General features: G+C 39.6%; 1 protein-coding gene across 2 annotated transcripts in view; it reads left to right on the forward strand.

Moving 5' to 3' along the window:
- DIPK1A (divergent protein kinase domain 1A) overlaps positions 1–25,934 on the forward strand; it is a 128,824-nt gene that overhangs the window by 76,494 nt on the left and 26,396 nt on the right. For both annotated transcript variants that reach the window (XM_023230975.3, XM_023230976.2), the window contains exon 2: positions 10,942–11,076. In XM_023230975.3, coding sequence (XP_023086743.1) covers positions 10,942–11,076 — 135 coding nt within the window. The remainder of the gene's footprint in view (positions 1–10,941; positions 11,077–25,934) is intronic.

A 25,934-nucleotide genomic window follows, 5' to 3' on the forward strand; every position in this document is an offset into this window, starting at 1 on the left:
CTATTCTAGGCTTGGCTTGGCTTCAGGACATCATTTTGGTTCAAGCAGGCTATAGTATAACTTATTTTTGTATGTGTCGGTAGACTACTAGGGATCTGTTCTACTGGCAGTATCTGACGTGAAAGAGAGCAAGTCCAGTTGCATAGTTTTCTTTTTCTTTCCTTTTCTTTGTTTTTTTTTTTTTTTTTTTTTTTTTTTGAGACAGGGTCTCCCTCTGTCACCCAGGCTGGAGTACAGTGGTGCGATCACAGCTCACTGCAGCCATGACATCCCAGTCTCAATCAGTCCTGTCACCTCAGCCTCCCAAGTAGCTGGGATTATAGATGCATGCTACCATGCTCAGCTAATTTTTTTTTTTTTGTACAGATGGGTTCTTCCTATGCTTCTCTAGTTGGTCTCAAACTCCTGGGCTCAAGTGATCCTCCTGCTTGGCCTTCTAAAAGCTGGAATTACAGGTGTGAGCCACTACACCTGGCCCAACTGCATACTTTTATTTGCATCTAATGTTTGCACTTAACAAACATTGACTAAAGCAAGTCACATGGCTGAGCCCAACACCAATAAGGCATGGAAGGTGAGGCAGTGGGAGAGAATGAATATTTGCTGAACAGTCCAGGGGTCAGCAAACTACTTTGGTAAAGAGCCAGATGGTAAATATGTTTTGCTTTGTTGGCCATATTGTCTCTGTTACAACCACTGAACTCTGCCGTTATAGCATGAAAGCAGCCTTAGATAATAATGTACCAACAACGAGAGTGACTGTGTTCCAATAAGCTATATTTACAAAACCAAGCAGCAGACTGGATTTGGCTCATGGGCCATAGTTTTCCAACTCCTAACTAATTTACCACATCAGCTCATAGAGTTTTATGAGGATTAAGTATATTAATATATAGAAAGTGCTTTTAACATTCCTCTCCAGAGTAGCACTAATAAATATTGGCTTTCATTTATTGTTTGTTATCACTATCCAATATTATAGCACAATATTGGAAATAATAAAAATATTAAACAATACAGATAGGGTTAAAAAAGTTATGGCATACCTGTGCTGCAAAATGTTATACGTCCATTTAAATACCAAAAAAAGTGATATTTAAATGGATGTATAACATTTTACAGTATGGGTACAGTGGCTCATGCATATAATCCTAGCACTTTGGGAGGCTGAGGCAGGCCCATTGCTTGAGCCCAGGAATTCGAGATCACCCTGGGTAACATAGTGACACGCTGTCTTTATTTAAAAAGAAAATTTTTTTTAATATCAATTTTTTTTTGAGACAAGGTCTTGCTCTGTCACCCAGGCTGGAGTATAGTAGCACATTATCACTTACTGCAGCCTCAATCTTCCCAGCTCAAGCAATCCTCGTGCCTCAGCCTTCCCAGTACCTGGGACTACAGGTACAAGCCACCGTGCCTGGCTAATTTTTTATTTTTTGTAGAGACAGGGTCTCACTGTGTTATCCAGGCTGGTCTCGAACTCCTGGACTCAAGTAATCCACCCACCTTGGCCTCCCAAAGTGCTGGGATTACAGGCATGAGCCTCTGTGCCCAGTCTTAAATATCAATTTTTTGAAGATATATCAAGACTATATAATGGCATAAGAACATGTTTATGTTAAATGAGAAAAAGAGATAAGTAATGTTTCATGTGACCCCAACTTTATTTTTCTTATAATATATTTTAAACATGGAAAACAGCTAGGAAAGAAATATGTCAAACGGGATCATTTAATTTTTTATTTTATTATTATTATTATTTTTTTTTTTTTTTGAGACGGAGTCTCGCTCTGTCGCCCAGGCTGGAGTGCAGTGGCCAGATCTCAGCTCACTGCAAGCTCTGTCTCCCGGGTTCACGCCATTCTCCTGCCTCAGCCTCCCGAGTAGCTGGGACTACAGGCGCCCGCCATCTCGCCCGGCTAGTTTTTTGTATTTTAGTAGAGACGGGGTTTCACCGTGTTAGCCAGGATGGTCTCGATCTCCTGACCTTGTGATCCGTCCGTCTCGGCCTCCCAAAGTGCTGGGATTACAGGCTTGAGCCACCGCGCCCGGCCCTTAATTTTTTAATGTAATTATTCATTGTCCGTTTTTTCTCCACTGGGCGTAGCAATCTGGCATTATTTCAATAAGAAGGATGGAATCTGGGTTCAGTGAAAACTCTTCTAGCTCTAATGTATTTATCATTTTATATTCCACTTGTGTTTTAATCGCTTAACAAACTAAGTATTTACCTTCAGAGATGACTGATTAGAATGGATTAGATGGGGCTGGGCGAGGTAGCTCATGCCTATAATCCCAGAATTTTGGGAGGCCGAGGCAGGCGGATCACCTGAGTTAGAGACCAGCCTGGCCAACGTGGCAAAACCCCATCTCTACTAAAAATACAAAAATTAGCGGGGTGTGGTGGTGTACGCCTGTAATCTCAGCTAACTTGGGAGGCTGAGGTAGGAGAATCACTTGAACCTGGGAGGCAGAGGTTGCAGTGAACTGAGACTCCAGCCTGGGAGACAGAGCGAAACTCCATCAAAAAAAAAAAAAAAGAATTAGATGGTCACTTTCCAATTTTTGTTGTTGTTGTTGTTAAAGAAATGTTGTTCTGTTCTAGGACTCCTGGAAATCTATGTCAGAGTACCAAACAATGGGAATAGCATATCTCCTCACTGAGTCTCTGCTGTATGAACAGTAGCTCCTTTGGGACCACATTCCCTGAGCAACCACAGTCCTTTCAGTGATAACAAAGGCAGAATACTGATACTTGGAGGTGAACAACCTCCTCCACCCTTCCCTGGCCTCTTCAGTATTTGGACATATACCTCTGCTTTTTTATGTATCAAGGGGAGATTAGGTTTCAATATTTAATTACCATGTGTCTAGGAGTCACATGAATAAAGACTGGAAAGGAAGTTTCAGAACACCGTAGCCTCTTTCACCAATCTCACAGAATATTAGCAATTAAAGTTAATTTATTTTTTAAAAGCCTTTACAGTAATAAAGTTTTATCTAAATTATAATCAACCCCTGAATACTCCAAGAGTCTAAGCTGTGTTGAAAATTGTTATATTAATAAGCTTGTAAGTCCTTATAAGTAACTACTCCAAGTAAATTTTGCCCTAAAATATACTTTAGAATCTGAAGTATAAAAGGACCATGCATTCTCTTCTCTAAGTTTAGGTAAAACAGAGTTAAACTTTATTTTTAGTAACTGAATCATTAGTGAGTTTAAGTGCCAATTAGGATTCCCATCAAAGATTTGTGTGTGGCTATTGTATGTTTTAGTAAGCACTAGATCCACTGTGGCACCTTAGGCCTAATCTAAGGGAGAAATGGACACCTGATTTGCCCATTCTGGTGCCAGAATCTTAACATCTTAACTGCAATAATAAGGTAATATGAATTCTAGTATGTCCATATCACAAGGAGTGTTTTTGTTTGTTTGTTTGTTTTAAGACAGGGTCTTGCTCTGTCACCTAGGCTAGAGTGCAGTGGTGTGAACATGGCTCACAGTAGCCTTGAACTCCTGGGCTTAAGCAATCCACCTACCTCAGCCTCCTGTGTAGCTGGGACCACAGGCATGTGCCATCACACCCAGCTGATTTTTTATTTTTTGTAGAGATGGGGTCCCACTTTTTTGCCCAGGCTGGTCTCAAACTCCTGAGCTCAAGCAATCCTCAGCCTCCCAAAGTGCTGGGATTATAGGTGTGAGCCACCGCTCTTAGTATCATGAGCAATTTCTAATACTTTGGAGTTCTTTATCATGGAACTTTGTGTACGTAGCAAAAGATTTGTTGATAGTTATTGAGCCCATCATATGCAATGAGAACTGTTTTCAGTCAACTTAGGCATAAATACATGTGATTACAAATACTATTAATGGATTCTAATAGGAACTTCCAGTTCTTCTCCTCTAAGGCAGAAGAAAAAACCCTTAATCAGAATGGCCAAGAAAGCTGTCTCTATTCAGTTGGGATGTCCCCATTGCTTTTCTCCTTACCCCTAGACCCTGCTTTGCTGATCCTCTTCTGGAGTGGTAGCTGGTCTCCAAAGAAGACCCCTCAGTGAACCATACCTACTAGTAGTCATTCCCTTATGTGGTCCTCTCCTGTATTAATTCTGAGCTGGCCATTTCTAACCAAAAGAATTCTACAGAAATGATGCAGCCTTCCCTTTGCTGTCTTGGAACACCTACTCTGAGCAAAGTCAGCCATCATGTAAGAAGTTCAATTACCTTGACACCACCAAACTTTGAAGAAGCCCAGCTAGCCACATAAAGCTGTTGCAGCCACCTCCGTTGAGAGGTTGGACATGTGAATGAAGAAGCCATCTATCTGCACATCCAAGCCACATAGTCCTTCAGATGGCTCCAGTCTTGATCACAAATGCATGAGAACCTTAAAGAGAGAACTGCTTAACTTAGTCCAGTCATCCCTCAGAACCATGAGAGACAAATAGTTATTTTAAGCCTCCGAGTTTTAGATGGTTTGTTATATAGCAATAGAAAATCAAAACACTTAGTGTTTTTGCTTATCCTTGTCCTGCTCTGGGATGTTGAAGATCCCTATGATGAGTTCTTTTCACCTGCAATTGCAAATGCCAACATTCCTTTTATATATAGATTGCTAGTGGAGGTTACACCTTCCTCCCATATGCTCTGTAAGATGCTGGTTGTCTAATTGTTAATTAAAACCCATCTGCATGCCTGCTTTTTTAACCCTGGGGATGCCTTTTATGTTTTTTTAGCCTTGAAGCCGTTTCAACATGTGCCTGGCCTGTGTTCTCTAAAGCAGCAGGAGCAAGGAAAAGGATTATAGTCTTCAGCTTTTGCCAGGAGAAGTCACTTCCTCAGTGGCTAAGACCTAGAATTGCACCCACCCTAGGGCATGTCTGTGACACTTCCTGTGTAAAACCTTTAGACTTCCTCCTGGCACAACAGAGTTGGAGCCAAAACTGTTTCAGCATTCTAAGCCTAATATCACATCAGCATGTGGTTGAATTATATGTTTCCAAAGTCTCTTTCAAACCTTCTAAGTCTATGATTTTTCAGGAACATTGAATATAATACATGGGATACACAGAGTCTCTCCTGCAGTGACTGGCACAGAATGCAGCTCCATATTATGTGGATTTTTTTTCCTTACAGAAGTTGAAGAGAAAAATGTACATTTTAAAATATTTTAAATATACATTTTTAATTTAAATTAAGTATTTTAAATATACATTTAAAAATATTTTAAATAAAATATACATTTTAAATATTTATATTCTTTGTATATAAAAGTATAAAGATTACTTACTGAAAAATCAGTGGAATACTCTACAGCAAAGAAAATGAACAAACTGGCTATATGTATCAGCATGGTTAAATCTCATGATACAATGCTGAGGGATGGATGCAAGTCGAAATAGAATAGGCTTCTACTTGTGTAAAGTTCAAACAATCAACATCAAACTCTGCATTGTAGGGATACATGATCAGTGGTTAAACTACTTAGAAAAGCACATAAACAGATAAGTATCATGGTAGTCAAGAGCATGTTGGGAGGTTGGGGGTCAGTGAGGGTATTAGAAAATTATGGGGTTTTTATTTATTTATTTTTTTTGAGATGGAATTTCGTTCTTGTCGCCCAGGCTGGCGTGCAATGGCACAATCTCAGCTCACTGCAACCTCTGCCTCCTGGGTTCAAGTGATTCTCCTGCCTCAGCCTCCCAAGTAGCTGGGATTACAGGCACATGCCATCATGCCCAGCTAATTTTTGTATTTTTAATAGAGATGGGGTTTCACTATGTTGGCCAGGCTGGCCTCGAACTCCTGACCTCAGGTGATCTGCCTGTCTCAGCCTCCCAACGTGCTGGGATTACAGGCATGAGCCACCACACCTAGCCAGAAAATTCTGTATTTTTACCCAGGTGGTAGTTATTTAGTTATTTGCTTTATAATTATAATGTAAGCTATATTTATATATTTTAAATAATTCTATATTAATATTTTACAGTAAAAAAGATTTTTTAAGCATCAAGAGACTTGTAGATCTTAGAGACATTTAAATATGTACATTAAACACATATATGCAAATAAACTTTTCTAATTAAAAAAGTAATACATATTTGTTATAGAAAATTAAGAGAAGAAAAATAAAAATTATACATAATCCCCCCACCTCTTGACATTTTGAGACAACAACCCTTCATGTTTTGTTTATTTCCTTGCAGTTTCTAAAGTTTTTTGGTGATTTCTCTTTCTAAAAGTCAAATTGGGAACATATCATACATGTGATTTTGAAAGCGGATTTTTTTCACTTAATGTATCACGAGCTATTTCTTTTACTTTGACACTTCTTTGAAACAGTGTTTTACCGTGGAGCCTAGTCACAGGCTTGAGAATCACCCCATGCAATTAATTCCCTAGTTGTTCTTGGCGTTTTGTTATGCTGTCAGCCTCTAAGCATAAGAAATATGAACCAGCATTCAGAGAAAATGTGAAAATTATCTGTTTTTTATTGAAACTTTATTTCCAGAGTTTTCATAAAATCAAAACACAGAATATGCTCCTGCAAATAAAATCTTTAAACTTCAGATCAAAGAATAATTCAGATTCTCTCTATAAATACAAAAATTCACCTCTTAAAAAGATTAAGAATGCTAAAACTCTGACCAGTAGAATCATATTGCCATTTTTTTTTTTTTGAGACAGAGTCCCCACTCTCAAAATTAAGAACATTTGTGTATAGAGTATTTAGGGGTAAAGTAAAAGGACTTTGTGCTTTACAAGTTTATGAAAGATGCAGAGTATGAAAAATAGATAATAGAAGTAGCCTTTTTTTTTTTTTTTTTTTTGAGACGGAGTATCACTCTGTTGCCCAGGCCAGAGTGCAGTGGCATGGTCTTGGCTCCCTGCAACCTCTACCTCCTGGGTTCAAGCGATTCTCCTGCCTCAGCCTCCCGAATAGCTGGGATTACAGGCTCCCACAACACGCCTAGCTAATTTTTGTATTTTAGTAGAGTCGGGGTTTCACTGTGTTGGCCAGGATGGGCTCGTTCTCTTGATTTGATGATTCCCTGGCATCAGCCTCCCAAAGTGCTGGGATTACAGATGTGAGCCACTGCACAGCCAGAAGTAGTCTTAAATGGCTAAATTTTGGTATGTTGCCTCTTCCTGCCTATTTTTAAAACTTAATGTAAAGTTACAAACAAGATCAAAGATTTTCAGGTTTGTTTTGAAATAAGTTATCACAATGAAATCAACAATATTTTAAAAGAAGAAAAATTATTACTATTTTTTAGAGTAGAATTGGCATTTTGTGTCATCACAGGCTTACAATAAAATATTGGCAATCATTTACTCTAGTGATAACTGCTTCTGTTATTTCCAGACAGATTTTATATTTTAAAAATTGAGTAATAGTTGATGCATTAAAGGCTAATTGAAGATAAAATGCTAGTGTCGTATAAATTTGGCTCTTTCAACCCCACAATTTTTGTTTTCATTTTATTGTGTAACTGTGATACTGAGTTTCTCAAACACATTGTGGGCCTGATGGTGCTTTGCTGTGGGGGGCTACATTGTACATTGTAGGATGTTTAGCAGCATCTCTGGCTGCTACTCCACAAGATTTCAGTAGCAACCTCCAGTTGAGAAACCAAACACATCTCCAGACATTGCCAAGTGTCCCCTGTGGGGCAAACTAAGTCCATTTGAGAATCACTGCCATAGTGTATTTACGAAAATTCTTACCCTGCTTTTCAGGAACAAAATGAGAAATAAAGCAACATACCATTACTAGCTAGGCACACAATCTGCAGAATAAAAAACTGCTGGGCAGTCATTGTGAATAGTTCAGCATAAATAAAAAGGTCAGATGACATTTCTTAATCAAAGACTACATTATCTAGGTAATTGGTACAGAACAGACCACTAGAAACATTTTAGTGAGTGGCACACAGGGAAATTAAATTGGTTAATATCTACAGATGTAATTTATGGCTGTTTCTTCAATCATTATTTTTAAATGTGAGTCTGCAGGATCTGCAGATATTAAAGGACCCATGAAGGTCCTTTTACTACTTTGTGTTACCCCAAATCACAGCAATTTTCCATGGCAAGCTGGAAGAAAAATGTGTCTCACTCCTTTTGTTATTATGTCTACAACAGGTGATGCCCAGTGCACTGCTGGGAACATCATTAGTCTAACTTCCTCTCAAAAATGTTTGGCATTCCTTATCATGACAAGTAGTCACTGGGCAATCCAGTTCATAGGGTGTTTCTCCATTTAAACATATGCCAGAGGAAGTAGAAAAACATAGCTATTTGATAGAGAAAAGAAAAATATTTAAATATTATCACAGAACCATTATCACACCTAAAAAAAAACTAAAATAATCCTTTACTGTCATCAAGTATACTGTCATTCTTAAAATTTTCAGTTGTCTTACAAATGTCATTTTTTGCAGGTTTTCGTTTGAATCAGGACTCAAAAGAGATACGTGTGTTGTAATTATTTGATATATTTCTCTCATTTTTTGAAATAGGGTCTCTCTGTGTCACCCAGGCTGGAGTGTAGCAATGCAATCTTGGCTCACCACAACCTCTGCTTCCCAGGCTCAAGCAGTCCTCTCACCCTAGCCTCCCAAATAGCTGGGACTGCAGGTGTGAGCCACCATGCTTGGCTAATTTTTATTTTTATTTTTTGAGATGGAGTCTTGCTCTGTCACCCAGGTTGGAATGCAGTGGCACAATCTCGGCTCACTACAACCTCCGCCTACCAGGTTCAAGCAATTTTCCTGCCTCAGCCTCCTGAGTAGCTGGGATTACAGGTGCATGCCACCACACTCAGCTAATTTTTGTATTTTTAGTGTGGGCGGGGTTTTACCACGTTGGCCAGGCTGGTCTCGAACTCCTGACCTCAAGTTATTCGCCTGCCTTGGCCTCCCAAAGTTCTGGGATTACAGGCATGAGCTCCAGGCTGGCCTTGGCTAATTTTTAAATTTTTTCATAGAGACAGTGTCTCACTATTTTGTCCAGGCTGGTCTCAAATTCCTGTACTCAAGTGATTCTCCTACCTCAGCCTCCAAAAGTGCTGGGATTACAGATGTGAGCCACCACATCCAGCCTAATATATTTCTTAAATGGTTTTTATTCTTTCAGTTTCCCCTTCCCCTTTTCTCCCTCCTTGTAATTTATTTGCTGAAGAAACTGGATTGTTTGTATTGCAGTGTTTCCCACAGGCTGGAGTTTGCTGATTATATCCTTACAGTGTCACTTACTTAAGTGTCACTTGTGTTCCTCTGTCTCATGTATTTCCTGTAAACTGGTAGCTGCAGCTAAAAGGCTTGATCAGATTCAGATTCAGTTTTCTTTTTGGCAAGTCCAAAAAGATGATAGCCACTGACAGTATTGTTGGCTTCTTGCCCAGTGACTGGCAAATTGATTTAGCTAACATTTGCTGAATACTTACTATGTGCCCAGCAATATGCTTATATTTTATAGGCATTATGTCATTTCAGCTTATTTAGGTTCGCAATGTTAGTACATGTCAATTTCTGTCTGATTACCAGACCTCTTATTAGAGACAAGTCATCTTAAATATCTTTCAAACAAACCCCATGGTATATACCCCATTGTCATTTATGTGATTTAATTTGGGGTTCAGTCTGAATTTTCTTTTTGCTTAGAGCAATACAAAACTATCTTGCATTAAAGGCACTTTTTAATTTTAATAATAAAGCTCAAAGACCTACAATTTTACTGAGCATTCATTGTACTCAAGCCTTTTGGTACGGGAATTCACCATCTGTTAACCTCACAAAAATATCTAAACCACAGATAGGGCCAACAGAATTCAGTATTTCCTGAGTCTCTTTTTCGTTTGCATTCATTGTCTTCTGCAGGTGCGCTTCTGTCTCATCTCTCTCTGCTTCTTTGCATGCTCACAGTGCTCACAGTATCCTACTGTTCCCAGTGTGAGAAACTGGCTCGTGATTGTAAAAGCAAAACTAGCTTTTCATTGTTTGTTTACATATCTTTAATTTATTCTGCCGAATTCTCTTCGTAGTCCTCAGTTCTGCTGTTTATAAAACCAGACCGTGGGTGCTACAGACTCAAAAAATAAATGTCAACTAGTCTTGACTTCAGGTGTCACTTTTGAAGATGAAACTGTTAGATATGTAGTTGATGGAAAAAAGGCTTCAACCAGCCCGAGTTGCAATTAGAACACAAGAGCACGGGAAACAAAACAATGCAAAGAAGATCCTATTGTGTAGCTTTACAAGTTGACATGCAAAGAGTAATTTATTTTTAATATAGCTTAACCCTTCTCCAGTCATTTCTCCTTTAACAGTTGTTAGTGTCTCCTCAGTTTCCAGAATATCTATTAGGTGAAACATTTGGTTGGTTGAACAAAAGGAACATAAAGCCCTGGTGAATACAATAGGGAAATAGAAATGACTATAGAGCTTAATTTCTGGTTCTGGTTGTCAGTATGAGACATTAGACAAATAGCCAGATTCTCTGTTCTTATTTCTTTAAAACAAAATTATTTTTGTCATGATGTTCCTAAAGACCTTTAAGATTCTTATGAGAAACAGTCTTTTGTAAGCTTCTAGTAAATAGGAATTGTACCTCTATTTACGGGATCTCACAAGGTGCCCAGGGTAGCGTGGTACACGTGCTTGTGCCTAAAAAGCAGCTTTGGATGATGGTGGTATTTGAAAGGTTATACATCTTAAAGGATATTTTGTTCCCTTTTTCCTTGGCAGGACCAAGGGGCTTCCTTTTCTGAGACCAGTGCTGTTTGGACTCAGTGAAAGTGCACTTTGTTTCAGAATTGCCATATGAAAGCCTAGAATATATATTGGGTTATTCCAAGAAGGGTGAGAAGTCACGTTCTAGGACATCAAATGCTGATTTGGTGCTGAATAAATGATTGTTATGTTCTTTTTTACTCACAGGCTCGCTTCTCATATGTGCGGATGAAATACCTTTTCTTTTCCTGGCTAGCGGTTTTTGTTGGAAGCTGGATTATATATGTGCAGTATTCTACCTATACAGAATTATGCAGAGGAAAGGACTGTAAGAAAATAATAGTAAGTATTTTAAATTTCCTGTTTACTAAAAAGCCTCTTCATAACACACTATGTTTACTACTTACATACTTACTAACGATGTTTTTTAAAATAAAAGTTAATTTGACATTAGAATTGTGCTAATCTTCTTAGCTTTTTGATGTGACCAGTTAGTAAAGTTTTCCCCACTTTGAAAATTCCAGTGTTCAGAAATTAAAATACATTACACATAGATAAGTTAGTGTGGGGACATCCTCAATACAAAGAGGTATTTTTATTTTTTAGATATATATATATATTTTAACTATATTTAAGTTTTAGTTTATTTCAATCAGATGAGTTTTTTAATGTTTAGACTATAAAAGTTTATTTACAGGCAGACTTTCTAGAACACATCTTTTGAATAAATGGAGTTACTCTTGAATACCAAAATGTATCTAGAAAGAATATTATTCTGTTTCTATCCTAGTGATTGGATATATCTCAGAAAAATGACTGTATCAGTCTAAGATTTCTAGTAGTGATCATTGATTCTATAGACATATTTTAAAAATTTGAGAATTTCAAGTGAATTTAACTCCTTGTTTTCTACCAGTACTTTCTTTTTTTTTGAGATGAAATCTCGCTGTTGCCCAGGCTGGAGTGCGCAGTGGTGCAACCTCAGCTGACTGCGACCTCTGCCTCCCAGATTCAAGCGATTCTCTTGCCTCAGCCTCCCGAGTAGCTGGAATTACAGGCTTGCACTACCTCGCCTGGCTAATTTTTATATTTTCAGCAAAGACAGGATTTCACCATGTTGCCCAGGCTGGTCTCGAACTCCTGGCCTCAGGTGATCCGCCCTCCTTGACTTCCCAAGGAGCTGGGATTACAGGCATGAGCCACTGCACCCAGCCTCTACCTGTACTTTCTAATATAAAGAATATTAAAACACTTCATCTCAGGATTATATTTGAATAATAATGATTTTGGGAGTTCCAATTATTATAACTTATTAAAGATTCTATAGTTATTGAGTGGCTACTCTTTACCCAGGCCAGTGGTGCGTGCATATAACAGGGAAAAAATGTCTTTGATCTTATAAAACTTACACTGGATCAGGAAAGAAAATGAGTAATTACAGTAAGGTAAGATAAATAAGATAGTAACTGTTATGGGAACATAAGACGGAAACCTGGAGCTTCCCTAAGTTCTAAGAAAATAAAAACCAGTTTAACACGAGGTGCTCCATCAGTCAGGATACAATAACGCGTTATTCCGCAGGAGTGTCACAGTCTCTTAACTAGGCAAGGGAGGGGAATGAGTTAGTAAAGAAGAGTCCTAAGTCAAGGTTCAAAGATAGCAATCCTATGTTCATTCCAACTGGCCATTCTAGATCCTTGAGGAATTTTAAGATAGGAGGTACCTCCGGGGCCAATGTACTGGGTACTTTACATGTTCATTAATCCTTAGTATAATAGTATATAGAAAAAGAACTATGACCCAGAGAGACAGGAGAATTTGCCCAAGATGATGGAACCAGAATTTGATCCTAATTCTGTCTCTCTGTGAAGCTCATACTCCTTCTGCTACCCTACATCAGAAAAGGCTGACAGAAGAAGTGACAGTTTAATAAAGCTAATAAAACCCCACAAAACTCAGTTTCTAGCCTTCAGTGAAGAAGGAGGAAACAGGAGGTAGATAATCAAGTTCAAAAACATACAAATAACCAAAACTATTTGAAATGTGTATTTCTCTTTCTCTAGGCCACCTTTCTCAAACTAGGTACCTTGGAGCACATTAATAGATATTCCATGGATAAAATATGTCCCTGGTCAGACGTATTTGCAAACAGAGGGTTAAATAAAGATAACAGCTGACTTTACTGAGGACTTCTTAGGGTCTTTTAAATACCAATGTGTGTTATGCATCTCCAAGACAGAGCAAATATACTTGATCAGAAAAAACCATGTCCTCACCACAGCCCTCCAGGAAGACCTGTTAACATCATCTGGTAATGTTAGAAAGACTGTTCTAAGAGATTAAGACAAAATGAAATGGATATGCTTTTAAATGTCTTGTATTATTACAATATCCTTCAAATATAAGGCAAATATTGGTATATATTCTGTCATGAGTAAATTAGAGTTGAAGTGCTTCATTACTTTTCACTTTAATTTCCCTTTAATTTATAAGAAATGAAAACAGAACATAATTCTAGCATAATTTAATGGTTATCTTATCAAACCCTGAAGATAGTGAAAGAGCTTTCTGAGTCTAAAATATATCATTTTCCTAAGACTGGCTTTTAAAAAATTAGAGTTATTCTGCATTTGGGATTATGTTCTTAAAACCTATCATAACTAGTAGTACTAAAGTCAGTAGTACTAAGCTAAGATAGTACTAATATTGTATAGCAATTGTGGGATTGGAACTAAAAAGCAAGCAAAACAAATATTGTTAAAGTATATTTTAGTCAGGCAGGGTGGCATACACATGTAGTCCCACCTACTTGGGACGCTGAGGTGGGAGGATCCCTTAAATCCGGGAATTTGAGATTGTAGTGAATTATGATCCTGCCACAACACACTCCAGCCTGGACAACAGAGCAAGACTTTATCTCAAAAATAAAATAACCTTTTAAAAAGTATATTTTGAAGCCACAAAGTGCCAACAAGATAGGAGGGAATTACTTGATCAAGATCTGGGAGAGGATAAGATTTTTTTTTTTTTTTTGAGACAGAGTTTTGCTCTGTCACCCAGGCTGGAGTGCGATGATGCAGTCTCGGCTCACTGCAACCTCTGCCTCCCAGGTTCAAATGATTCTCCTGTCTCAGCCTCCCAAGTAGCTGGGACTATAGGCATCCACCACCACACCTGGCTAATTTTTCTGTTTTTAGTAGAGATGGGGTTTCGCCATGTTGGCCAGGCTGGTCTCAGACCCCTAACCTCAGGTGATCCACCTGCCTTGCCCTCCCAAAGTGCTGGGATTACATACATAAGCCACCGCACCCAGCCGAGAGGATAAGATTTGAAAGAGCTGAGCCTAGTTTTTTTGGCTGCTATTAACTGGAGATGTATGATCTAAAATTGAAATATACAGTTTTATGGGGCTAGGGTAATAAAAATCTACTACATCCAACCAAGGATGGGATGGGAGCCCTGGCACACCATGCTTTGGGCTGAGACCTTAAAGGAATGAACCCCAGGAGTAAAGGTAAACTAAAAGAGTCTCAGAATGGTGAGCTGACTTTTATGGTCTCTTTTACCCTGGGGGGAATTTGCTGATTCTGGGCATGGGCAGGGGTCTGAGAAGCAGAAACCTTATATTGGCGGAAAGCCCCTACTGGGGACAAGAAACCAGCAGAGCCTTTGTAGAAAACCAGGGGAACCTCATGCATACAGCCAGTTATCCCACTGGGATATTTGCCAATTCCTGGGCTCTGCAGAATGGGAGGTTAAAAACCTCATTGGAAAACCTTTGAAAAGCAGAGCAGACACTTTGGCAGTCTCACAAGATACAGATTAGAGTTATGAACTTGCCAGAAGGAGAAACCCCAGTGAATACCAAGCTCTCAGTTAAAAGTCCTAGAGGGATATATATCCTTGGACATAAGTAGCTAGAGCTTTACCCAGAGCTACAACAGAGCCTCAACTTCAAACAGCCCCTGATTTTGTTAAGGCGATCAGCTACCATTACCTTTGTCTGCTAGACAGAAGGAAACCCTCTCTGGAGACATTATGTGAAAAAGTACAAAGAATGCCAAAAGACAAAATAAAATGACCAAAAATCAAGAGATAAGCACAGATACTAGAAGCAGATCTACAGATGATCCAGATTAGAGTTATTCAAAAAGGATGTAAAAATAACTGTTTATATTCATGTTCAATTAAATAGGAATAAAGGTAGAAGAAATAGGTAAAACAGTGGATAATTTTAACAGAAAATTGTAATATGTAAAAAAGAATCAGAGCTGGGCATGGTGGCTCACGCCTGTAGTCCCAGCACTTTGGGAGGCCGAGGTGGGCAGATCACTTGACTCCAGGAGTTTGAGACCAGCCTGGCCAACATAGCGAAGACTTGTCTCTACTAAAAATACAAAAAATTAGCTGAGTATAGGGCACACACCTGTAATTCCAGCTACTCAGAAGACTGATGCACAAGAATCACATGAACACAGGAGGCAGAGGTTGCAGTGAGCTGAGATCACACCACTGCACCCCAACCTGGGTGATAGAGGGAGACTCTGTCTCAAAAAAAAAAAAAAAGATTTAAAGAAAAAGAATCAGGAAGATAGTATGGAGGGTTCTCAAATTGTTAAACATAGAATTACCGTATGATCCATTAAATCCATTTCTGGGTATATATACGAAAAAAAATTGAAATCAGGGATTCAAATGGATTCTGGCACACCAAGGTTCACAGTAGCATTATTCACAGTAGCCAAAAGATGGAAACAAGTCAACTGTCCATCCGCAGATGAATGGATAAACAAAATATTGTATATAGATACAATGGAATATTAGCCTTTAGAAAAAGTGAAATTCCGATACATGCTACAACATGGATGAATATTGGAAACATTATGCTACGTGAAAGAAGCCAAACACAAAAAAGACGAATATTGTATGATTCCATTTATATGCTGCAATACCTAGAATAACAATTACATATAAAATGGGAGAAGGATAAAGGAAGTTAAAGTGTTTAAGTCCTTACAATATTGCAGAGTAGGATAAAAGAATCAACCAGTTAACTTTAGACTTTGATAATTCAAGGATGCATATTATTATTTCTAGGATAACCTATAGAATAGAAAAAGAGTATATCATTTCCAAACTAACATAGAAAAAATTGAATAATAAAAGAATAAAAGAGGCCAGGTGCGGTGGCTCACACCTGTAATCCCAGCACTTTGGGAGGCTGAGGCGGGTGGATCACCTGAGGTTGGGAGTTGGAGACCAGCCTGACCAACATGGAGAAACCCCACCTCTACTAAAAATACAAAATTAGCTGGGCGTGGTGGCGCATGCCTGTAATCCCAGCTACTTGGGAGGCTGAGGCAGGAGAATCACTTGAACCCGGGAGGCGGAGTTTGCAGTGAGTCAAGATTGTGCCACTGCACTCCAGCCTGGGCAACAAGAGCGAAACTCAGTCTCTCAGGGAAAGAAAAAAAGAATAAAAGAATAGCCCAAAAGAAGGCAAGAAAGTAAAGAAAAAGAAACAGAACAGGCAGAATAAGTAAAAAAAAAAAAAAAAAAAAAAAATACATAATAAGATGAAAGATGTCACAGATTGAATTCCCTGGAAAGCAGACTTAGAGACTAAGATTTGCCTGCAGCAAGTTGATTAAGTTGGGCTCTTGGGATTAACACCTGTAGAGAGTGAGGAAGCAGAGTAAGTCAGAGGGAAAAGTTGAACTGCACTGCAGTAGTAACAAAGGCCTTAAAGGTCAACCCTATAGGGAATTCTGGAGCTGGATGACCTTGGAAAGGTCCAGACCTTTATCCCCCTCACTGACCAGTCAGTGGAAGCAGATTCCTACCTTTACCCCCATCCCTGCAAGGAGGTATCACCTTGGGCAAGGCTGTACTCTAGCTGAGGGCAGGCCTAAAGAAGGACTCAGCTGAGAGCTATTTGCTACCTATACTCCCAGTGCTGAAGGAATAAGTGCTCCAATCCTGGAGAAGGAGATTTGGGTGGTTTACCATGGCATCAGATGTAGTATATTTAAACCCACATATGATGGTAATTACAGTGTATTATCAGTGAACCAAATGATTCAGTTGAAAGACAAAGATTGTGAGGTTGTATTTAAAAATCAAAATCCAGGCCGAGCGCGGTGGCTCATGCCTGTAATCCCAGCACTTGGGGAGGCCAAGATGGGTGGATCACCTGAGGTCAGGAGTTCGAGACCAGCCTGGCCAACATGGTGAAACCCTGTCTCTACTAAAACTACAGAAATTAGCCAGGCATGATGGCATGTGCCTGTAATCCCAGCTACCCAGGAGCCTGAGGCAGGAGAATCGCTGAAACCTGGGAGGCAGAGGCTGCAGTGAGCTGAGATCGCACCATTGCACTCTAGCCTGGGCAACAAAGCAAGACTCCATCTCCAAAAAAAAAAAGAAAAACAAAATCCAGCTATAAGAGAGACATCTGAAATATATAGAGATGTTGAAAGTAAAACAATATGAAGCCACTTATGCAAATGTGCAAATTCTTAGATGTTTAGAGGAAAGCAACAGATGTGTGTGTGTGTATGTGTGTATAATTCATATAAGTTTTATATTACAGATTATACCTTTTTTAAAAGTCTAATCAGCCTTCCTAACTTGAAATGTAATATATTTGAAATTGGTTTCTCCCATGGTTCAGTTTTACAATATCTGCCTAAGTAATTACCTGGCCATTTCATGAATTATGGCAATATCCACACATACTTGTGGTCCTGGTCATTACTGCTTTGAAATGTGGAGTCTAAACTGATTGCCTCTCTCCCTCTGTATTAGTGCATAGACTATTCTTTTTTTAAGTGGATTGAAGAGAACCAAAGCATATAATAAAATTGCTAATTTTGAATTTTAGGTATATAAATATAAAACTGCATAATCTTAAAGTCATGCTTAGTAAACACATGCTCATCAAAGGATTACAGTATCCTGTGTATAACCTTTGAACAGATTCCCTTCAAAATCTTCAGTCAATTTCATCTTTGTGAACTAAGGAAGATTATAAAGAGACACAAAAGATCCAAAAGAGGTTCCACAAATATTATTTGCTTAAGTTTTAAGTTTTAAAGGGTGGGTTCTTTTATTCTCTTTAAAAGTTTGCAAAATCTTTCCTTTCACTTATTTTTCCTATTCTTTATAATTTAACCAGCACCAGGCATGGTGGCTCACATCTGTAATCCTAGCACTTTAGGAGGCCAAGGTGGGAGGATTGCTCGAGCCCAGGAGTTTAAGACCAGCTGGGCAACATAGTGAGAATCCATCTCTACAAAAAAATAAAAAATTAGCTGAGCGTGGGGGCATGCACCTGTAGTCCCAGCTACTTGGAGGTTGAGGTGAGAGGATCACTAGAGCAAAAGAGGTCGAGGCTGCAGTGAGCCATGATAGCACCACTACACTCCAGCCTGGGGAACAGAATGAGACCCTGTATCAAAATAATAATAATAATTATTATTATTTAATATTTATTTTCAAGGTAACTACTGTCGTATAGCAATAATATAAAAAGTATAATCCATTTTAGAAGAGGTATCTATCAGTCAGTTAAATATTTTTTGAACATCTACCTCTAAGTTATTTTTCTAGGTGCTAGGCATACTGTGGTAAGCAAGACAGAATTCATGCCTTAAGGAGCTTTTTCTTTTTTTTTTTTTTTTTTTGAGATGGAGTCTCACTGTCACCCAAACTGGAGTGCAGTGGCATGATCTCAGTTCACTGCAACCTCCGTCTCCCGGGTTCGAGCAATTCTCCTGCCTCAGCCTCCCTAGTAACTGGGAGTACAGGCATCTGCCACCACACCCTGTGAATTTTTGTGTTTTTAATAGAGACAAGGTTTCACCATGTTGGCCAAGCTGGTCTCAACTCCTGACCTCAGGTGATCCACCTGCCTCGGCCTCCAAAAATGCTGGAATTATAGGTGTGAGCCACCACATCCAGCCAAGGAGCTTACATTCTTATTGTGGAATGTGTATAATAAAAACAAAAACAAGTAAATAAATAAGGTTCTGACAAGTGCAATGAAAATATATGTAATAACTGGCCGGGTGTGGTGGCTCACACCTGTAATCCCAGCACTTTGGGAGGTCAAGGTGGGCGGATCACCTGAGGTTGGGAGTTTGAGACCAGCCTGACCAACATGGTGAAACCCTGTCTCTACTAAAAAAAATAAAAATTAGCTGGGTGTGGTGGTGCATGCCTGAAATCCCAGCTACTAGGGAGGCTGAGGCAGGAGAATCGCTTGAACCCAGGAGGCAGAGGTTGTGGTGAGCTGAGATCGCACTATTGCACTCCAGCCTGGGCAACACGAGCGAAACTGCACTTCAAAAAAAAAAAAGTAATAGCAATATTTAGTAGAGAATGGCTAGGCATGCTGTCTTAACCGGAAAAGCCTCTCTGAAAAGATGGCATTTTGAATTGCAAGCTGATGAGAGGAAGCAATTGTGTGAGAATGTAGGCAAAAAGCATTTAAAGAGAAAGGACAGTGAATGCAAATGCCCAAAGAGGGGAGTTTGAGGAATCTGACTGCTTTCGTATGTGGCTTATGAAAATCTGTCTTATTCCTTTAGTAACACCATGTAGATTTTTAAATGTTGGGTATTAGTGGTACAACCCACCCCCTATGAAGAACTTCTCAATTACTAGTAGCTAAACCGTATCATGTCAGCCTATTAGAAAAAATGCTAGGCTGAAGTGAAAGCCCCAGCCTCACTTTTTCTTGTGCTATACTGTGTGACTTTGAATAAGTGACTTTATTTCATTGGCTTGCTTTAACTACATTATGCAGGTTCAAAGAAAAGTATCTCTGTCCTACCTGCATCACAGATTTTATGAAGATAAAGTAGAATTGAACTAATTAACCTGGTAATCTAACACTGAATGGTGCTCTGACATATCTGTTGAACATAGAAAAGGTTCTCAAGTCCTTGACTTATTTCATTTGATCTGGGGCAAGTACCCCATTACTTGTCATTGCTGTAACCTAGCATTGTAATTCAAAAATTTCCTGGAAGATTGTTGTAGCTGTCCCATTGAGAGCATTGCCTCCGAGCTGAAATCATTGCTTAGGAGTTAGGGAGGACAGATTGTCAGCAAACTGTAATAAGCAGTTTACCACTGGGCACGGTGGCTCACACCTGTAATCCCAGTGCTTTGGGAGGCTGAGATGGGCAGATCACTTGAGGTCTGGAGTTTGAGGTCAGCCTGGCCAACATGGTGAAACCCCATCTCTACTAAAAATACAAAAATTAGCCAGGCGTGGCAGTGGGCGCCTATAATCTCAGCTAGTCAGGAAGCCAAGGCAGGTCTCACTTGAACCTGAGAGGCAGAGGTTGCCATGAGCTGAGATTGCGCCACTGCACTCCACCCTGTCTCAACAACAACAAAAAAACAGTTTATATCTGTTTAACAGTCGTGGTCTATATTGTGTTCCATAGCTTTCTTCTCTGCATGCCTCTGTCTTTCTCTCTCCGTTTGTATGTGAAGGGCCCCATCCATTGTAACAGTTAAGAGTGTAAGCATTGGAGTAAAAGAACTTTAGGTTTGAGTTCCAGCTTTGCCATTTCTGAGATTTCTGAGCTATATAAGCTGGGCAAATTATTTAGGCTTTGTAAAATGGAGATTAGTAATACTTGCATATCAGGTGGTTGTAAGGATAAAATGAGTTCATGTATTGAAAGACTTAACACTGTATCTGACTCATGGTAAATGTACAGTACGTTATTATTGTTATATTCTCAAGTTCCTGCCCTTGAGTCTGACTGGGAAGATGAGACACACACACACATACACACACACACACACACACATTATTTAATCAGGTGTATTAGTCAGGGTTCAACCAGAGAAGGAAAAGTGATATAAAGAGATTTATTGCAAGGAGTTGGTTTATATAGTTGTGGGGGCTGGCTGAGCAAATCTAAAATCCATACAGAAGGCAATCAGGAAGGACAGGCTGGAATTCTTGGGCATTGGCTGAAGCTGCTGTCTACAGGCAACATTTTTTCATCAGGGAGTCCTCAGTGGTGCTCTTGAGGCCCTTCAACTGATAGAATCAGGCCCTCCCAGACTATCTAGGATACTCTCTCTTAAAGTCAACTGATTATGAATTTTAATTACATTTGCAAAATACCCTCACAGCAACACCTAGATTGTTTGTTTTGATAACTGGGGACTATGGCCTAGCCAGCCAAGTTGGCACATCAAAAGACCATCACGTCAGGCTAAAATGATTTAGTTTGTATGGTAAGTAGTTGTACTACAAAAAGGTAAAAAAAGAAGGCATCTATGAATAGAGAGATTATTTTAGACAGAATAGTGTGGAAAGGCTTCATAGAGGAGGTAGAACTTCTACAGGGCCTTCAAGGCCTGGCACGGTGGCTCATGCCTGTAATCCCAGCACTTTGGGAGGCTGAGGCAGGTGGATCACCTGAGGTCAGGAGTTCGAGACCATCCTGGCCAACATGGTGAAAACCCATCTCTGCTAAAATTACAAGAATTAGTCACGCCTGGTGGCGCATACCTATAATCTCAGCTGCTCGGGAAGCTGAGGCAGGAGAATCACTTGAACCCAGGAGGCAGAGGTTGCAATGAGCTGAGATCATGCCATTCCACTCCAGCCTGGGCAACAAGAGAGAAACTCCGTCTAAAAAAAAAAAAAAAAAAAAAAAAACTTCTACAGGACCTTATGGAATAGAAAGGATTTGGAAAGACATGAAAGAGTTTCTTTTTCCCTCTAATTATAAATCAGGCTTACTTCAGCACTTTTATCCCAAAGAATAAGATTCTGATTAACACTAGACCAGAGAATTCCCAGAACCATGTATTAGTAGCCACTGAACCACAGCCTTGGTTGGGGATTTTAACTGCTTATAAATTAATATATTTTTCTCTTTTGTCTTTATAGTAAATTCTAAAAACAAACAGGATGTTGAACAAATTATGTATTTCATATAAATTATGTACAGTGTGTATTAATCTATTAAGTATATCATTTCAACATCGGAAATCACCATAGAATATTAGTGTTATTTTCCTGAGATGTTTTCTGTAACCAATGGATAATTTTTATTAAGAGATTTAGGGTAATGCCATAAGGTGGGAACCAGAATTGAGATTAATTTTGCACACTGTACATTAGTTTGCAATTTGAATTTAAGTTTACTGTTTTCAGTTTTAGTAAAAATATGAAACTTTCCACTGTCATCATCCATTATTTAGGGCTTGACTCTAGTGAGATGGATAATAAGCTTTTAAAACTCCAAGAAGGGAAATGGAGTGGGAACGGTATACCCAGAAAAGCCTTTGTTAACTTATGAAAGTTGTAGGAAACGAGAACTGTCTAAAAATGAGAGCAACAACTAACCCTAATTAGATGTGCTTGGAAAAATCCATTTTTTTGGTCAATTGTGCTTTTTTCTTTTTCCACCAAGCTAATTATATAATATGGTGGAGGAGGGGGTGCTTTTTTTGTTTTGTTTGGAGACAGGATCCCTCTCTGCCACCCAGGCTGGAGTGTAGTGGCACGATCATAGCTCACTGCAGCCTTGAATTCTTGGGCTCCAGGGATCCTCCCACTTCAGCCTCCCGAGTAGCTGAGACTACAGGCATGAGCCACCATGCCCACCTAATTTTTAAAATTTTTATTAGACATGGGTTATCACTGTGTTGCCCAGGCTGATCTCCAACTCCTGCCCTTAAGCGATCCTCCCGCCTAGATCTCCTGAGTAGCTGGGGTTACAAGTGTGAGTCACCGTTCTTGGCTATATAGTATGTTATATCTTTTTTTTTTTTTTGAGACGGAGTCTCACTCTGGCGCCCAGACTGGAATGCAGTGGCGCAATCTCAGCTCATTGCACCCTCCACCTCCTGGATTCAAGCAATCCTCTTGTCTCAGCCTTCTGAGTAGCTGGGATTACAGGCACACACCACCACACCCAGCTAATTTTTTTGTATTTTTAGTAGAGACAGGATTTCGCCATGTTGACCTGGCTGATCTCAAACTCCTGATCTCAGGTAATCTGCCCGCCTTGGCCTTCCAGAGTGCTAGGATTATAGGTGTGAGCCACTGTGCCCAGCCTTGTTGTATCATTTTTTAACGTTTTCTCTGATTATAGAAATCACTAATTTATTCATTATTTCAGCAAATCCTATTTGGTGTTTACCCATAAAGACGTTTTACAGTTTGACTTTGTAGGTAAGATTCTCTTGACACAAAAAACAGATATTTTGTTTGTTGGGTTCTTTCATAAAGGGAAAAAAAGAGGCAGAGAAGAATATTCCCCTTCTATGCATTTCTCAGGACCACATTGTTTAATATTGATCTCTTCTGACATATTCCTCTATGCAAGCAAATTCTAAGTTTCTACCTGGGTAATAAAGAGGAATTACTCACTACATTACTCTAGCAAACCTTTGTGGCCATTATATGAGCACATCCTTTAAATGGAAGTATTAAAAAATAAAAGGGCCTCTAAGTTTTATTACAGTCTCTTTTGAAATTTGATTTCTTGGGATGATGGATTGTTGCTTAAAGCAACTAACATAAGATATACTAAATTTAAGATGTTTGGAACTATGTTTTCAATTAGATAGTGATATATAGCTAACTGTATTTCATTTAGCTTTGCCTTTGCTTAGGATCAATTATTATTTAACTTGACACGTATATTTTCTGCCATTATCCTGTGTTTTTGAGATATACTGAACCAGTCCTACTTGGAACACACTGTTTTGTTTTTGGTTTTGGTTTTTCGTTTTTTGGTTTTTTTGAGACGGAGTCTCACTGTGTCGCCCATGCTGGAGTGCAGTGTTGCATCTCAGCTCACGGCAATCTTCACCTCCTGGGTTCAAGAGATTCTCCTGCCTCAGCCTCTGGAGTAGCTGGGATTATAGGCATGCGCCACCATGCCCAGCTAATTTTTTTGTACTTTTATTAGAGACGAGGTTTCACCATGTTGACCAGGCTCGTCTCAAACTCCTGACCGACCTCAAGTGATCCACCCACCTTGGCCTCTCAAAGTGCTGAGATTATAGGCGTGAGCCACCGCACCTGGCGAGAACACACTGTTTTAAAGTACAAGCTTTTTTCCTTTTAAGAAAAGTATAACCCTTTTCCCTTTATACCAACTTCTTTATGAACTTATAAAAAATTATTAAACAAGTTTATTTGAAATCTTAACACACATAAACCCTATTCTAAGGAAATCTCTATTTTATTTTGATTTTTGTGGGTTTTTTTGTTTTTGTTTTTGTAGAGACAGGGGTCTTCCTATGTTGCCCAGCCTAGTCTTGAACTCTTAGCTTCAATTGATTCCCCCCGTCTCAGCCTCCCAAAGTGCTGGGATTGTAGGCATGAGCCACCACTGCCCGGCCAATCTTAAATCATAGTAGCACTTCTGGTGGCCTTCATGTCTTACGCTCCACTGTCTTATATTTTGTGATATTTGTTGTAATCTTGGCACAGGCGGTATCACTTTTAAGATTAGCTCATTCCTGTGAAGCAAGAAAGAGACTAAGGGTTAAAGCCAACTTAGAAAAAACAAGCCAGCAATAAAACATTTTATTTCAATTAAATATTTATTGTCTGCTTACTGGTACTGTGCTGGAGCTTGGGGATACAGAGATGAGAGGTATCCCTGCCCTGAAGATGCTTATAGACTAGTAGGGGATATGGAAAAATAAAAAGGAGGAGCACATACATGAGACTGGGAGTAGGGTTGCTAGGTAGCAAATAAAAATACAGGACGCTCAGTTATATTCAAATTTAAAATAAACCAGGACTACCTTGAGTATAAGTATATCCCAAATATTGCCAATAAACAACAATAATTTTTCAGCATAAGTATATCCTAAGCAATATTTTGCTCGGAAACCCCAATGAAGAAGGACCCAGATGACTTTCTGGAAAAGGTTACATCTGAGCTGAATTTTGATGAATGAGCATTGCAGACAGAAGGAGGCATGTGCAAAGCTACAAACATAAGAAATAATGCTACATTCCAGGCATAGCATAGCTAGAGCAGAGAAGATGAAAGGCAATTTGCAGAGGTGAAGGAAGCAGGGTCAAACTCATAACAGACCTTGTATATCATGGTAAGGAATTTGCCTTTCACCTTCAGAGCAGTAGAGAATCAGTAGAAGTTTTTAAGCAGGGAAGTGACTGATCAGATTTATGTTTAGAAAAATTTTGCTACTTGTAGTGGAGAGGGTGGTTTAGATAGGAGACAGCACAAGCAGGGGGATCTGTTTTATGGCAGTTGTAATAATCCAGGCACAAAGTGACGAGGGTTTAAACTATGGCATTGACAGTGGGAATGGAAGGGATGAAATAGCCTCAAAGGATATGAAGGAAGTAATTTGATTGCCAGCAATTTATGACCAGTTGAGTTTGGGGAAATGGGGAAGAACAAGAACTTTAGGACAACTCTCTGCTTCCCTCCTCGGTACCTAGGTGGTTGATGGCACCTTCCACTGAGGTAGGCCGTAAAGGAGGACAACCCTTGGGACAGAGGAGGGCAGGGTGTGATGGTTCAGTCTTGGATAGGCTAAGTGTGAATTGCTTTTGGGTTATCCAAATCGAGACAATAGATGTTCAGGTAGCACTTGGATAATTAATTCAGCAAAAAGGCCTAGGCTGGGATAGAACCAGGATTCCTCAGAGCTGTGGGAATGTCACTGATGATGGTATACAGAGAACACAAGGAAAATGGAACAAAACCCTGGAAAACACTAATACTTAAGATGGTGAGAAAGGAAGAGAATTCCATAAAGAACACTCATAAAGAGTTTCCGGGGGGCGGAGCAAGATGGCCGAATAGGAACAGCTCCAGTCTCCATCTCCCAGCGCGAGCGACACAGAAGACCGGTGATTTCTGCATTTTCAACTGAGGTACTAGGGTCATCTCACTCGGGAGTGCCGGACAATCTGTGCGGGTCAGCTGCTGCAGGCCGACCAGCGAGAGCTGAAGCAGGGCGAGGCATCGCCTCACCTGGGAAGCGCGAGGGGGAAGGGAGTCCCTTTTCCTAGCCAGGGGTACTGAGACACACAACACCTGGAAAATCGGGTAACTCCCACCCCAATACTGCGCTATAACACCACACCGGAGAATATATCCCACACCTGGCCGGGAGGGTCCCACGCCCACGGAGCCTCCCTCCTTGCTAACACAGCAGTCTGC

This window comes from Piliocolobus tephrosceles, chromosome 1 (assembly GCF_002776525.5).
Source record: "Piliocolobus tephrosceles isolate RC106 chromosome 1, ASM277652v3, whole genome shotgun sequence".
NCBI classification, from domain to species: domain Eukaryota; kingdom Metazoa; phylum Chordata; class Mammalia; order Primates; family Cercopithecidae; genus Piliocolobus; species Piliocolobus tephrosceles.